This window comes from Lutjanus erythropterus, chromosome 21, assembly GCF_056507025.1.
Source record: "Lutjanus erythropterus isolate fLutEry1 chromosome 21, fLutEry1.hap2, whole genome shotgun sequence".
Lineage (NCBI taxonomy): Eukaryota > Metazoa > Chordata > Actinopteri > Lutjaniformes > Lutjanidae > Lutjanus > Lutjanus erythropterus.
In genome coordinates, this window is record NC_139337.1 from 16,221,299 (window position 1) to 16,238,065 (window position 16,767).

The 16,767-nt window shown below is 40.2% G+C and overlaps 1 protein-coding gene across 2 annotated transcripts in view; it reads right to left on the reverse strand.

Moving 5' to 3' along the window:
* The window catches only part of sema5a (sema domain, seven thrombospondin repeats (type 1 and type 1-like), transmembrane domain (TM) and short cytoplasmic domain, (semaphorin) 5A), a 173,942-nt gene that overhangs the window by 113,042 nt on the left and 44,133 nt on the right, over positions 1 to 16,767 (reverse strand). For both annotated transcript variants that reach the window (XR_014772698.1, XM_084747092.1), the window contains exon 2: positions 14,016 to 14,228. Coding sequence is in view for 1 of the 2 variants with exons in the window: in XM_084747092.1 (XP_084603218.1) it covers positions 14,016 to 14,163 (148 nt within the window). In the remaining variant the exon portion in view is untranslated. The remainder of the gene's footprint in view (positions 1 to 14,015; positions 14,229 to 16,767) is intronic.

Consider the following 16,767-nt stretch of genomic DNA (forward strand, 5'->3'; position numbering starts at 1 on the left):
AATGAAACTTGCAAGACTTTTGTTCAAGCTGACATTGCTTGCTGCTAGCCATCAGTTTTTCCTGACATTTATCCTGACATGACTCCACTGTGGCACCGGGTGAACAGTAAAAAGAGACAAGGTGTACCCTCGTGTACCTGTGTGTGTTTATGTTTATTTATGTGCATCTGTGCGTACAGGGACTTTCCAATTTATCTATTTTTTTAAGCCTTGACATTTTTAGCCAATGGGCACACAAAAAAGCGAGCATTTTGTAGTGTCAGTGTCTTCACGTTTGCCCGTCAAAATATATAAGATAATAAGGGCAAAAACCTCCAGGGAAAGTAAACATTGGCTTGTGCACAGGGAAAGACAGGGGAAGGTGATGCAGAAACTTTGTCGGAAATATGGCAGGACCCAGAGTGTATTCTAGCAGGTTTAGTGAAAAAAGTTTATTCACCCTGGGCTGAGGGAAACTTTTTTTGAGTTCCAGAAGGATAGGTAACTTAATCTGTGGGTCAGTAACCATGGTAACAAACACTGGGTTTATCTTTGTCTTATGATGACACATCGTTTTATTTCCTGATTGATTCAGTCCATATCAAGGCGTGTATCAAAACACATTAATAACAGCATTTACAATGCTGCTTAAACACGTATGCATCAGTAGTGATAAACTCATTTAGCTAATAGTACCATGTTCGGTTATTTAAATAAGATTTTTGATGCAGGACTTTCACTAATTAATAGTAATTTTCACTGTGGCATTTGTACATTTATTTGAGTAAAGTTCCTGTCCACTCAAAAGCATGTTTTTTGTCTTATTCCTACAGTTGCATGGACCTAAATATGTATAATATATATAAAGTATGTATCACTGGGGATCAAAATCATATTTTAAGTTTGAAAAGCACGTTCCCTACCCTGTTAAGAGTCTTATACAATTGTGGGCAAATCTGGCCTAACTTGACTGATTCACTGCATTTTGTTTTTCCCTATAATTATTTTTAAAAATAACTGAGATTAAAGATTAAATAAAAATTGAATAAAGAACAAAAATGCTCAGAGCTGTTCTCGGTTGATAAGGTCACTCATTCAAAAATAATTTTATACGGTTCAGTACTTTCACATTAGTGCTTCTCACACTCTTTGTCTGAAAATCCACCAAAAACAAAAGTCAGACCCCGGACCTCCATTCATAAGTAAAATGTGTACAAAACAGTGAAGTTTAGCTTCTTGTGACTCAGTGGGCAGTCCAGACCACTGCTGACTGACTGCCTTCATGGAAACATATACTGCAGATGAACCATGAAGATCTGACTTTTTATGGAGACTGACCTTGTCTCCTGCAGCATGATATGGTGACCACATAAACAGAGAGTGAGAGACACATCCCAGACAGACACTGACATCTTATCCGTAACATGCTTGTTCTCATGGCGCCCGACCCATTAACCCTTGACCAATCGAATCACAGGCCCTCAGTGGCTGAGGACGGCCTGTCTACTGTCTGGTTACCCGATAGGTTCAGTCGAGGGTGGTCAATCTGTCATTATGGTGACGTGTTTTTACCATCACTCGTCAAAAGCTTGAACTATAATCATAATAACTTACACTGCTGTATACACGGGTCTGATTACACGTCCGAAAACCATTACTATATACTGCAGTGGTTCTCAAACTGGGGGTCGGGACCCCAAAGAGGGTCACGAGATAATTTCTGTGGGCTCTGAAGAAAAAAATAAAATAAAATATTGTGGCAAGCACCGCAGAACGAGAGCTTGGAAGGAGCTCTCAGTGATGTTAGCCTCTGATGAAATCATCAGCACTCACTGAAAAGACTTCATACTTTTATTGCAGCACATCATCATTATTATTATAATTATTATTATTATTATTATTATTATTATTATTATTATTATAAGCAACAGTAGCAGTAGTAGTAGTAGTAGTATTAATAATAATAATGATGATGAGAAGAAGAATTAATATTATTAATAAAAACATTAACAAAAAATAACTTTTGCATTTTGTAACATAAGTTAGCAAACTTTACAAACTACTCAGTCTAGCGCTAGACATGATAGGAAATGAGGCCATATTTTAGCTTGAGGAATGGTTTTTACACTTTATTGCCTGTATCAGTGATATAATTTGCCTCAGAACTGATTAGAAAATATTTTATAGAGTGGGGGGGGGGCCCAATAACTAACTTTACTCTGATGGGAATGCGACACGAAAAGGCTGGGAGCCACTGATATATTGGATATTATCTCCAGATAGCTACAACTTAGTATTTTGGAGGAGAAGGCCAGAACTCAAGCAAGGCTGAATTTTCAGAAGTGGTTGCCGCAGTGATTTAACATCATTCATCACTAGATTTGTGAGTTATTCCCAGACAAAAAAAAATTTCAAAGGGACTTTTTTAATTTACCAGGGAGCTTTCCATCAGGGCCGGAACAGAGGGAGAGGACAGCTTGAATATCCTCCTCGAAACACATTATCTGCTTTCTCAAGCACACCTGTCAGACAGCGTTTCAAATGAAAGCACACTCTCCCTTCACTGCATCAAAAGCAGGCACTTCGGGTTTCGGTGACAAACGTGGGATTTCTGAGTGTTTCAAAACGAAGACAAACAGAGCAAGAAAACGGGAGCTTCCAAAGAACATCTGCCTCCTCCAGCTCACGTTTTGGGACCAAACTCTGGCTCTCCGAACAAAACAATATCATCTGCTGCGAGACAGAGCCACTGTATGCAAAGACCTTTTCCCTTGTTCCCTTTCAAGTCTCCAGTGACGACTACAAGAGAACTGTGAGAGGAAAAAGCATCCCGCGTCTGGTTTCGCAGCCCTAATACATTTTCATTAGCCGCGGTGAAATAAATATCTGGGAGATCACGACCAACTTCACCCCAGAAGAATTCATTTTGCTTAATGGCTGCTGCTCTGCTTATTCTGGGGGGAGACACAAAGTTTTGGATGTGCCAATCCTTTGGCTCCACTGGGCTTGTTTTTCACGCCATCGAGAGGATCCCCGGAATACAAATGTAGCTGTGACACCCCCCCTGGGGGAAGACGGCGCTTGACGAACCCAGCTTCTCCCCATAAATCTCCCTGACTCACCAGGGGAGGCTCGCTAACAGGGTGATGGAGTGTGTGTGTGTGTGTGTGTGTGTGTGTGCATGTGTGTGTGCGCTTGAATGTGTGGGTGTGTGAGACAGTAAGTGAGAAGAGAGGATATTTGTTGGAGTGTGCAAAAGGGGGCAAAAGGTTTTAATTGAACACTACAGCACTCAAAGGATTTATGGCCTTCTGTGACGAGGCCAAGGACCATTCTTAAACATTCATAAGCAGCGTGGATGGGCCCTCCCAAGGCTGTGGAGCTAAATATACGGAGCTTCACAAAGTCAAACGCATGGGGGGTTTACTACATAGAAACACAACTGTGGCACACTTGGACAGAATTTTTGGCAACGCTTCATTTGTAATCATTGTCTTTGACATTATCAGACTTAGAGAAACTGTTTAGCTTTCTGTTTTAGCATTGCATTAACCTGTAATATGTGGTTGGTTTTGACCCTGGCCATCATGAAACCATTAGAATGTGTCATGATTTACATGATTTTCTTGGACTTCAAATAAAGTGGTAACATTTGAACTTGTCATAAGGACGTCATTAAATGTCATACAGCCAGTTTGACAACAGAATACAGTACCAAGGTGATCTAGTTTACAGAGTGACCCGATGGACAGATAGTGGTTAGCTAGTTTCCCTGTTGCTAAAATAGGCTAACTGCTGATTGCTGTTATCTATAGTTCGTGTTGGCTAGTTAGCTCAGTTAGCTGAGGAACTAGCCACCTGATCATCCAGCTCATCTCAAGGGTGCCAGGAGCCAAACCCAGCAAGAAATCCTCCTTGGTGCTGTTTTCCCTGTCAAACTGGCCACTGCTGGTTTTCGAGGCTGTGTCTGGTCCCTGTCCAGCTGGGATCCACTGTCCAGTCAGATGCTAATAGACTGACAATGGCATGGTGTGGGAAAGTGCTTGAGGTCAAAGAAAATATTCATGACACATTTATAATGGTCTCACGACAGCCAGTGTCAAATACAACCACATATGACAGTTTAATGTCATGTTAAAACACAAAGCTAAATGGTTTCAACTGTCAACAATGTCAACTTTGCATTAAAATTATACAATTGACCAAATCACTGTTTATGACAACTGTCTTAAACATTCAGAAAAACTCTTTCGTGTTCATGACATGTGTCATGGCATGGTTTTGACAGTGTAATGACAGTCCTATGCACACCCCTTCAAATAAAGTGTTACAGATTTTTCAGAAACAACACTGCAGCACACCGGGTTCACTTTACCACAGAGACAAATCACACTGACTTGAACTCATGATCTAACATGATATTTATTTGCTTTTGGACGGGTTGTAATAGCTCATTTTAGGGGCACCCTGGGAGATTTTTATGCTTCTCATAAAAATCAACCTTATCGTTAACCCGGCAGAATAGGAAACAGTAGGACAACCCCCAGTTAACAAATGTATTTCCTCCCAAAAACAAATCCTATCCCCCATCTCACCTCCTAGATTTCAGGCCTGCTTTACATGTTACATGGGTTCGTATCAGCTGCACTTCAAATGCATGTGCTAATGTAATCACATCACAGCCATGCTTGTGCAGAATCAGGAGGATTGGCTGCCGATGAGACGACGGCATAATCGCACACACAGACACGCGTGAAGGCTGACACACACACATACACAGGGATTGAGATGAAAATGAAGAGAGCAGCCAGGGCTCTGAGCCAACATGCAACCAGCAAACACTCACTCTTACACACCCCTCCCCCCTTCTCTTGGTCCCATCTTATCCCCTTAACCCCTGTCTCCCTCCTCCTCAAAAATAGAGCAGCCCATCACTCACATGCCGTTTGTTATTCCCCGCTCTGACACGGAGCAGTTGACACAAAGACAAAATGACAGGATGTATAAATATTTACACCCTGCATCACAGGCCACGCCAGTCTTCGGTCTGCCAGCGTTCAAAGTTAGTGCTCTACAGTAATGCCAGGCCAGCAACAATGGCAACATGTGGAACCAATTCTGAGACATGAATGGTTTTTCTGTGAGTAGTGTAAATAGAGTGTGGCAGCAGGCGCTCACATAAATGAAGAGCCAATTCAGTCTAAATGCAGCCCTGTGGTACTGGGCAGCAGAAAAGAATGGCAACTATTTGGTCAAGTTGATGTGAGGAAGTGATTTGGCCGAGTGGCTGAAAAACAAACACCTGCTCAGTTTGACAAAGTCCAAAGCAAAAGGCAAGGTCAGTTAAAAACTTCACTCGCAGCTCTGCGCTTGAAGGTCTTCTCCCTATTATGTTATTCTGAGCAAGAAAAACAAGCATATTTTGCAGCTAAAAGTCCTGTGACTCAAATTACCGTGGCAGGGCTGTGGCCCCCGGGGGCAGCAAGTGAATCATGCACAACAAACCACCGTGAAACCACAAATAAGTGTGCAATAAAATATTTCAATCGAATGTGTATTTAGGAGCGGAGTCCTTTGGTTCAAGGGGGTGCTGGAGAGGAGACAACCTTTTAACAAGAAGACCAAATCTCTTCAGGCGAAAAAAAAGATAAATGTAGGGGATTGACATGTGGGACTTTTATTGCGGCGGGTAAATGAAAGACAAATCCAAAAATATGGACAGGCTCGTCTTCATGCCATCAGCAGCCTGTCATCCATCAAAATTAACATAGCTGACCTCGGACATGAACAGAGCAGGGTTAATGTTTGGAATTCAAGCTCACAAAGTCAAACTCATGGGAGGTTTAGCAGATCGTAGTTTGGGTTTATAGGCAAACACAACTGTGGCACACTTGGAAAGATTTTTTTAAAAACAACACTGCAGCATAGTAATCATACTCAGGGTTGGGCATCGAGAACTGACTCCAAATAGGAATCGATTCCAAAGCTAACATTCAAAAGAAATTATCCAGAAATTTTCACTCCTGCTAGTTTCAAAATTTAAACAGTGAAACGTTACTGCAAACACCAACCATACATCCACCAAGCTATCTGTCTTTGACAGTGACATATATATTAAATGGACAATATGAAAGCTTGATATGACATCAACATCAAGTACACATCAAATTAGTTTTTCCCAAACATGGCTTCTTTTATTTTTTATCTTATCACGCCTGTTCATTTTTCAGTTCAGTTTTAATTTGTTATTTGATGCTATGAAAAAAAGGGAGTTTCATTGGTTGAATTAGTTTATTCTGGCTCCAAATGACTTTACCAGCACAAGATGTTAGAGCTTAAATCTAGGATCTCCAGAGGAAGTGGAGATGTGGTGTTACAGTCAATGATCTGCACCTACAAACGTGACTTGAACGCATGCATTTCTCATTGTCTCCTAATGCATTTATCTTGTCAAATTGTAAATCTATCATTATCCTCAGTTAATCTACACAGCTATTGCTAACTTGCTTGACTAGCAGGTGAACAACTCAACAAATTGTCTTGTCTTGTAACAGTCACCTCATTTAGCAAATGCTATGCTACAAAACACTTTACAAGGATGGGATATTTTCTGTCGTTACAGTAAAGCAGCCTCAGTAAACCCCAAAATATTCAGGAAACAAAAAAAGTGACCACTGTCAGATGGTTAGCTCAGTGATCCTGCAGGAAACACTGCGCTAATCATTAAGGAATGGGAATCAGAGTAATTAAAATCCAAACGACACCCAAGTCTAAACAATGATTTGAACTCTGATCCAACTTGTAATATTTATTTGTTTTTTGATGGGTTGTAATAGCTCATTTTAAGGGCACCCTGGGAGGTTTTTATGCTCCTATAAAATCGACCTTATTGTTAACCCGGGCAAAAAAAGGAAACAGTAGGGCAACAACATAAGTGCGCAATAAAATATTTCAATCGAATGTGTATTTACGAGTGCAGTCCTTTGGTTCGAAGGGTGCCGGACAGGAAGGAACGTTTTTACAAGTTGACCAAATCTCTTCAGGCGAGGAAAGAGATGAAAATATAAATGTAGGGAAATGACATGTGGGACTTTTATTGCAGCGGGTAAATGAAAGACATACAAATCCAAAAATATGAGCAGGCCCTTCTTCATGCCATCTGCAGGCTGTCATCCATTAAAATAAAACACGCCGAGAACATACCCGACCTTGGACTTGAATCGAGTGCACTTAATGTTTTGGATTGAAAATGTGAAGACCTCGGAGGACTTTAAATTTAAGATAATCACCCCCAAATGACCAATTAGAAAATCTGTGATAGTAGTCATTGCCTGTTGCATTTATGAATGCTATGAGGCCATTTGTTTTTTGTACTTGCTTTCACTCCCCTCCCTCTAACGACGTGTTAGCCGTTCAGGGATGATAAAAGCTGAGCTCGGTCTGTGGCTGTAAAACAAGTCTGCCGGTTCCTCTCCTCAGAGACATGGCCCTCAGCTTGGCCTGTGAAGGCATTGTTTACACCACAGTTTATAACCTTTAAAAGCCTTCAAGCCTACACCCAGGAACACTTGTTAAATACAACACTTTATTAATACAGTATATCTCAGGGGCTTCGAGCTACAATAACACCACAAATGCTCGGTTGGAAGCTCTTCGCCAAAACATTTCCTTTCGCTAAAATAGAAATAAACCTCTTTAGCACCACACCTAAAATAATTCTATACATCACACATTTACATTGGACCTCTGCTGAAGCTATATTCAGACGTGTTCTTCATGAAAGCGTACCTTTTGGGTAAACAGCTGCTGAACCGAACAGTGTACTTTCCTTTCTGAAACCCTACATTTCTAAAACCGCCACACAAAGCAGAAAGCGGTCTTTAGACTATAGCATCCTTGCACCACAGTAGCAGTTCTGTCAGCCAAGTGTTGTGCCAAGTCAGAAAACCACCATCCCCAGTGGGGTCAAACCCATGTGAGCCACACCCTTCCACAGTCAGGCCACAATCACACAGAGAGAAAGAAACGCTGTCACTGGAACACACTCAGACAAAACTTGACCTTGGCTTCTCATGACGGGTCACGACCACTCTTTAAATTCTGTATTGTTTAACTCCTTTTTTACCACACCAGCGACCAGAGACTGTGAGCTGTTTCAGTGAATTAAACAGGTCCAGTGACATTGAAGGAAAGCAGCATGTCACTGTTTTATTTCTGAATAGCCTTCGCATTCAACCTTGAACAAATGAAGACAATGTCTCTACCTTATGCCAGAATAGATTCATCTATCAGCTGTTGACTAATCTATTTATTTTTTCTTCCAAGTTATTAAAAATTATGAAAAATTATTGTCCCAGAGTCCAAGGTGACTTGGTTGTTTTGTCCCACCAAAAGTCCCAAATCCTAAAATACTAAATTTAAGATAGAAAACAAAGATTCCTCACATGTGATTGTCATTTTTGATAATATTAACTTGATAAATGACAATTAATTGAACATTTGGTCAATCAATTTTCAATTTTCCTTGAAAGGAATAGTTTGTTTTCTTGCCGAGAATTAGATGAGAAGATTATTATAATAAAATATAAATCAAAGAAACAAAAAAATGCTGTTTTATCATCTTAATTAGTGACATATAGAGGTGCTGGTAGGCAGATGTTGTTACCTTAATTGTTTATAACTGTTTTCAGTCTTTATGCTAAGCTAATCAGCTGCTTGCTGTAGCTTCATATTTAGTGCACAGACATTAGAGTGGTGCTGATTGTCTTATAACTCTCAGAGAAAAAGCAAACGAAATGAAAGTAGCATATCACTCTTTTATTTCAGAAGACTCTTCACCTCCAACCTTGAACAAAGAGAAGACAGAGTTTCTACCTTGTAGCAGAATAATCTATCTGCCTTTGATTAGTCTGTTTAATATTTTTCCAAGTACTTGTTTGACCTCTAAAATGTCAGAAAATTGTGAAAAATTAATGGTTTATTGTACCAGAGTGCAAGGTGATGTTGTCAAATTGCTGTTTTTCCTAAAAAAAAAATACCCAATTTAGAGATAAAAGAGAAAATCAAGAGTCCTCACATTTGAGAGGCTGAAACCAGATAATTTTTAAAATATGTGATTGACAAATGACTCAGATGATTGATGTCTCTAACAAATGTACAACAAATTTTCTATCGTTTGACAAAATGTTTAAATATTTTTTTCCTTTAAAGGAGTAGTTTGCTTTCTTGCTGAGGATTAGATGAGTGTGCTGTTGTGACTTTAGTCTCTTTACGCAAATATGTAGCTTCAACCAGCAGCTGGTTAGATTAGCCTAGCATCAAATTAGCTACAAGCTACATAGAGACAATTATATGTGTTTTTAATGTATAGTGTATAGTTTAGAGGTGCTGGTAGGCAGATATTGTTATCTAATTGTTCCCCCCGAATTAATTTCTTTATGCTAAGCTAAGCTAAGCTAACCAGCTGTTGGCTGTAGTGTCATATTTATTGTATAGATGTTGGAATGGTATCAATGTTGCTATCTAACTCTGCTAAAAACAAACAATTGTATTTACCAGGATATCAAACTATTTGTACATTTAGGCCCTATAACAATACGTTTCAAGCCAAATCTCTTTAATGTATGTCTGTGTATGTCAAAAAGGATGAGGATGAGCGGAGTGGGGGTGTTGTGTTGTTATGATCCACAGGGGTATGTTTAATGTGTTTGTAGTCCTCCCAGCTCAGCTGAAGAGAAGCCAGTGGCAGCCTCGCTCTGCACATCCTCAACAACCAAGGATTACACTACATTACATGGAACACAATGACTCACAAAAGAGAATGATAATAGGTTTAACGAGAGGTTTCGCTTCCCTCACACACTATTGGGTGAATATGTATGCGTGCGTATGTGTATATGTGTCGGCGTATTCTATAATGACTCGGCTTTCTTTGCGTTTATTGCAAAGAAGCACAGGCTATAATTTGACAGTCTCTGAAAAAAGCTTTGTATACTGTACAACTCGCAACAATGAGGTGTTTTTGAACCGCACAAAGACTCTCATCAGCCCATGAAAAGAAAGTTATTAAAAAACTGAGCAAAAAAAATAACAGTGAAGGCAAAGATTAATGGACATCTTCATGAAACCAGGGGAATTAGCAGCTGCTCTACAAATGTGCTGATTCTTTTCAAAGGTGAGAATAAATGAAATTGGGATGCGAGTAAACAAAGCACAGTGATAGAGCATTTTGTGCTTTCTGTCCCCCCATGACAGCAAAAAATAAACACTAGACATGCAAATCTGCAGAGCTTTAGAGCTTTATGACCCAGACTACAAAGCTGATGTGGGGACAGTGAACAACTTTTAGGGGTCAACAGCCTCAACAATGAAATTTACATGCATGCTGTGCATGTTTCTGCATCAATGCAGATTCATTTTATGAATAACAATAATTTAACTCCAATTTTAACACATGTGTGGCACTGAGATGACTGCCTGTAACCCAAAAAGAGCACACAGCCTTGGTTACCCTGGGTTTGCAAAAATCTTGCAAGATTTGCAGAGGTTGTTACTTCACTGAACACATTGTCCAAGATTATAATGTGACAGTGACAGTACACAACCCCTTATCTCCCTTTCATGCATATGGACTCAAACACCGAAGGTGCAACAGGATGCTATTCATTGTAAAATTAACCTAGAAATATCATACTTGTGTCACCCTTTACAAATCAAGACTTAAAATTTGCCCAGTATAGCAACATGGAGGAGGTGAGAAAAGGTTCCTCTGATATGTGAATGTTTTAGTGTAGCAGCTTGTAACTGAATGTCTGTGGTTTGAAGTTTCGTTTTTTCTCATGTGTCCTTGTTTATTCTTTCAGGTATCTGCTTTATTTTACTGTTTCATGTTTGCTTTCAGCTGGATAGGAGTCGTGTTGAGTTACTGCTGATGAAAACCTAACATTTCCTGATTTTGCTGCTTCAAAATAAAAGCTTTTAAGTGACAAAATAACAGGGGACTACACTTATTGTAAACAATTTATAATAAATAAAATGTTAATCACCGTTTGACAGCTGCGTGACTCAAGACAAGTGCAAATCAATTAAAAGTGGGTAGCCCTTATGTGACGGAAGTGCAAGACCCTGCAGTGCTGGACTGATGTGCCGAGCCAAACCGAGTCAAGCCAAGTCAGCACATGTATATGGAAACGGGGCTTAGGAGTTGTGTTCATTTTGATTCCCTCAGGAAACAGAGGCACTGTCTTCTTCTTCACTCAACTACTTAAAAGTACTTCAAAACTGCAGAGAAACATCAAAAATTCCAAAAATGCTGATCGCTGTGTTCAATGACATCCTGATTTTTCATTATTTAACTTAACTACCAGAACCTGGACAAAGAAATCAATGCATGGAAATACACTGTTTGGGAAATTAACTACTTTGTTGTGCACTGGTATGGTAGCTAGGGGAGAAAACAACTGCCAAATCAGCATGTAAATTACCGGCTTTGAACGCCCCCTCAAGCCTCTGGATTGAACCAGAACCACAAGTTGAATTCACTGTACTGGCAGCAGAAAAGAAGAAGACAAACATTTCAAAAACACCACAATGTGTGTGGCTACATATCCCAAGAGTTAAGAGAGTAAATTTCAGTTTAAGTTTTATTGTAATCTAGATAAACTGACCTTTTAGTTTTAACCATACAGAATCTACTGTATCATCACAGCTGATGATTCACACCAACGATGCTGAACCACAGACAATGAAGCCTCTTGAGTTCCTCTCTCTTTCTTTTCTCTTCGTCTTTACGGTAGGCTTTGTGTTAGTGAACCACGTCTGATTGCTAACTGTAATGTCGACCCTTTTTATTAATGCTCCTATATTTCAACCAAAGCATTAAGCCACCGGAGCTTAATGGGCCATTCCGGTACATTAGAGAACACAAACGCATTGACCACAGCTGACCCACTGGCTGCCGTGTGATCCCCCTCATGCAGAAAGCACAAGGCAGGAACGTATCACGTTAGCCGGGCAGTTAGTCATCATCATTGCACTCAATTGGCGCAGAGGGAGGAGTGTCACCTCAGCCAACAATGTGACAAAGATTGCGAAGAAAGACGGAGAGTGAGAAAGGGCTGCAGATGAAAAGTCTTTGTTACTCTGCTTGGTGGCTAAACTGAATATGAGTCTTTGCATGCATACGGATCTTTAGACACATGCAGTGACCTTGGTCTTATAGTCAATTTCGCCCCAGACAGAATGCTATGTGATTATCTGACTGTGACTCTGCTGGACTGAAAACAGCTCAATGACATTTTGCTGCTTCGCTGTGGGTAGACAGAACGGCATTGATCGCTATCGATACTTTCTTTCGACTAAGTTTCACAGCATTTCACTACAGTTTAGTTGTTCAATAGCAATGTAAGATAAAGGATAAGGACAATGAAATCTGATGCGAAACTGAATCTAAAAACTGCAGAGCCATGTAGTAATTAAAAGCCTACGAGGAAGGTTGTGTCTGCTTTGTGTCTCAAGGGAAGGTAGATGAAAAAAGAGAGGGAAGAAAAAATAGGAGGCGAGGAGGACGTTTTTCATTTTTGACAACAAAGAAGTAACCAGAAAAATACACAATTGACCATTCAGTAAGCCTCCTTCCCTTAAATAATGTTGCTGGTCTACTCACACAGCACATTTACAGTTTACAGTGATAATTTACCAATAGAAATTCCTAATATAAATATTTTAAACAATAGAATTCTGTCAGATTTAGACAAAAGCAGACTTCACTGTTATAGTCAGTAGAAGTAAGGTGTAGTTAGAAAGCTAAGCAAGCTAACAAGTTGACATCTCTAACTGACCTTTTTAGTGTTTCCAGCTGACTTTTTGAAAGAATCTTGGAAAAGCGGTCTTAAATATGTACTTGAAGACTACATGTACATAATATTGTGCTAAAATACTGATGCAAAAGCTCCATGTTCCACACAAAGCATGTAAAAATAGGTTAACTACCATAGGTAGTAAGCTAGTTAGTTGGACATACTATTGACTGCACCTTACATTAGAGCAGGCTGTCTCATTAATTCCTTACATTTTTGCACTTTACACGCCAATTTTTAAAATGCTGCCACTGCTTTTTGCTCTGTGCTTCAATAAGAGTTAAGCAAACTTGGAACTCTGGTCAACTGTCTCCTTTTCCTGTAAAAGCAACATATAGTTATAATGTTAGCAAAACGCCAGCTAACTAGCTAGCCAATGTTGGTAAATGCTATCTAACTAGCTAGCTAATGACTGATGTAGATTCATAGTGTATATATCGCTTTTAGAACAACAAGCAACATCTTTTAACAATCTTTAAAAAATGTTTTTCTTTTAAACACAGACAAGCATGACAGCATATTTAAGCACAAAAAAAAGGAAAGGAGAAAAATGACAGAGGTACCAAGCTTGATCAACGGTAATTGGAGCACAGAGCAAAAAGAGGTGGGATAGGTATCTTTTTTGAGTTATATGTATGATTATATTGTAACAAACATTTCATTTTACTTTTTAAACAACAACATGCAATCCTAACATTTCATCACTTGCAGGCATTGCCAGGGTAAATAACATGAACTGTCAGAGGAGCAGCAAATTGCTGACTACATACTCAATAAAAAAAAGTCAAAGTACTTTACTTCTGTACTTTTTTCCACTTTGGTCATCAATTTGCTTAGAACTAAGAACTGACATGTGTCAAAGAGTGGTTATGTCTCTTAGCAACAGCAAATGATGAAACAGTCAAGAAACCGTCCATATATGGTCTACAGACCTAACCTTGTGAGGAGTGAAGGAAGGGAAGGAGATGTTGATGGAGGAAATTAAGTGATTAAGGTTGGAGTGAAGGAATGGAAGGAGGGGGAAATGGATGTAGAGAGAAAGGATGTAAATAACTACACACAGCATACAGAAAAGTTCACATAATTATGAAGGGAAATAGAAACCGTAATGAGTCAAATAGATCATCTCACCCTGGTGTGAGTGTGCATGTTTGCGTGTGCATGATGTGTTTCTTTTACCTGAGTGTGGGATGAGTGGGTGCTCCGTCTTGTGACAGGGCGATTCAGGCAGCAGCACCGGCCCTCTCCGACTGGCCACGCCGTCAGGCCGCAGGACCAGCATGCACTGCAGCAGCAGCAGTGCATGCTGGCTAACAGGGCGTCCCATGGGGGGCCTGGGCTGGGCTCACTTCTCCTCAGGCCTCAAGGGCCAAGAGCATTGGAGAGACACACCTGAAAGAGACAGAATTTGGTTTGAACAAAGACTTATTTCACATTAGTTTTAATCGAAGCCCTCGAAGAGGTTGATTCAGTATAGCACCTCACTGCAGTCACTGAGGATTCACTCCAGGAGATGAAAAGCGACAAAAATAAATCTTTACAAAAAGGGAATGAGGGAGAGAGGTGCAAAGAGGGAGTGTGACAGATTGGGTTAAAAAAAAAAAAAAGTGTGAGGAGTTTTACAGAGCAACACCAGCCTGCGCTCCTCATCGACACCCAGAGACCTCACACCTCTCACCTCTAACACTCGCTGCATGAATCAGACAAGGCTCTACTTTAGCTCACCCACCTCGTGTGTGTCTGTGTGCCTCTGAACTCATGTGCCCTTTGTGCATGTCTGTTTCCACGGCAGAGGATCATAGCTGTGTATAATGATGAAGGGCAGCTGAATGCGTACGTGCATTCATGTGTTATTCATTATTACTCTTAAAGTCTATTTGTTTGTCTGCATATGTGACTGATAAGCGTGGAGCTGCACTGCACAACCCTCCTCACGGGTCAATTAAATCCTATAGCTGCTGTAAATCTGATATGTTTTTATTCACAACCAAACCCTCAAATTGCTGGATGTGATTATTATGTAACGGCAGATTCATGCTTCCCAGAAAAGTCGTTCGCTGCAAGAAAAGAAAAGCACTTTTCACAACTCAATTGGTTATGATTTCTTTCTTTGTGGGGGTGAATTGATGAGCAGTCTAGACCATCTACATCATTACTTTTTAATCATTTATGTGATGCTATTACCCAGAATGATTCATGCTGTGCGCAACAGAAGAATAAGCCTCCTTGACTGTATACCACATTGTGAGAAGCGTGTGTGGTGGAGTGAGTAAAGATATTGGAGATCTTAGCTGTAATGTGCTTGTAATGGTAAGCATTTGATTTGCTTAAGCTTCATGACAGAAAATTTATTCTACGCTCTTAGAAAAAGGGGTGCTAAACTGGTTCCTCTCAAAGGGTTGGGGTTCTACCCAGAACCACTGAAGAAAAGGTTCATCAAGGGTTCTTTATAAGACTAATTAAGAATGCTTTTTCTTTTTGGAAGAAAAAAATCTTCAAGGTTGAAAGCATGGATATTCAAAAATCCTCACCCTCAAATATTCAAATGTTTATCCATCATATAATAGTTTTAAATGTAGAATCTGTAGGATTTAATTTGGTTCTTTGTAGAACCTTCAGAAGACAAGAGGGTTATGGGTGAGACCCTTATAGAAAGGGTGTTTTTAGATCCCCCTTGGTGGATTCTGGATGAAACCCTTGGAAGGTGGAAAGGTTCTGGATAGAACCTCCAGAGAGGGCTCTGGCTGAAACCATTCCACCACTGAAGGGTTCTCTGTGGAACCTCTCACGTGTTTTCCACCAACATGGAAACAGCCTTCATGATGACATCCTTGATTACAACTGTTTGACTCAAAAATTGGTAGAAATGTGAGTTTACCATTACATCATAGAGGGGTTCTCTGTAGAACCTCTCACAGGTGGTTCTAGGTATAGCCCTTTATGTTGGTTTCTAGGTAGTACCCCTTGAAAAAAACTCCAGGTGGAACCTCTATGAAGAGCTCTACTAGACACCAAAATATCCTATGGGAACAATCTGAAGAACCCTATATGGTTCTAGTTAGCACCGTTATTTCTAAGAGTGTATAGCAGCTGAACTCGGGGAAGATTCTTTTTATTTTATTGTGTGAAATAAGCTTTTCATCTGTTGTCCAGTCAAAAAAATGGTGCTTTGTAGAGCAAGAACAGAACAATCCTCCCTCCATGACAGAGTTGATTTAGTGTGAATGGTGGGTTGCAAATAAGCAAAAACTATTAATACCGTGTTTGTTGTGAGAAAGCAGCAAAATATGAGACAATCTGCACGCTGCAAAAAAGAAAAAAAGCCAAACTGAAGTGAGCTAACAAAGAGAGAAGTGGTGAACATTTGCTCTCCTCAGACAAACCTCATCTCCACTTCTCTCTGAAGTATGAATCCCCCTCAGTGCTGGAAAGCTTGGAATGGCTCTGGGGTAGAACAGAAGGCACCTCTCTGCTCTTTCAAACGAAAACCCTAATGCTGCGAGTGTGGTGGTTTTATTTCATTTTCCCCTTCAATGGAAAGTTTACTCTGCCTTTAGTGTGCATGAATAAGCTCAGCGACCTTGAGGCCTGTATGGAATTCATTCAAAGTCCAGTGTATAAATGCACAGGCGGCGGGGATGTGTGGTTTTCCTTCACCCACGGAGTAATGTAAAACACCTGTCAGCCACAGCGGGGAAAGCAAGTGACAGCCGGTGCCGGTTGCCTCTCTCTGTTCCTTTTCCCTTTCGTCTTGACGGTTCACACGTCAGCTTCTGTACTCTTTCGCATTTTCGCTTTAGTCAACCTGTCGTTTTACATGTCACTTTTCTTTGTCTGCTAGTTTCCTTGACAGTCTTTAATGTTTTTTTTTCCCTCACCAAAAAGCCATTTTACCTGTTGCAGCTGCGAGCGAGCGAGTCATTTTCCCCAG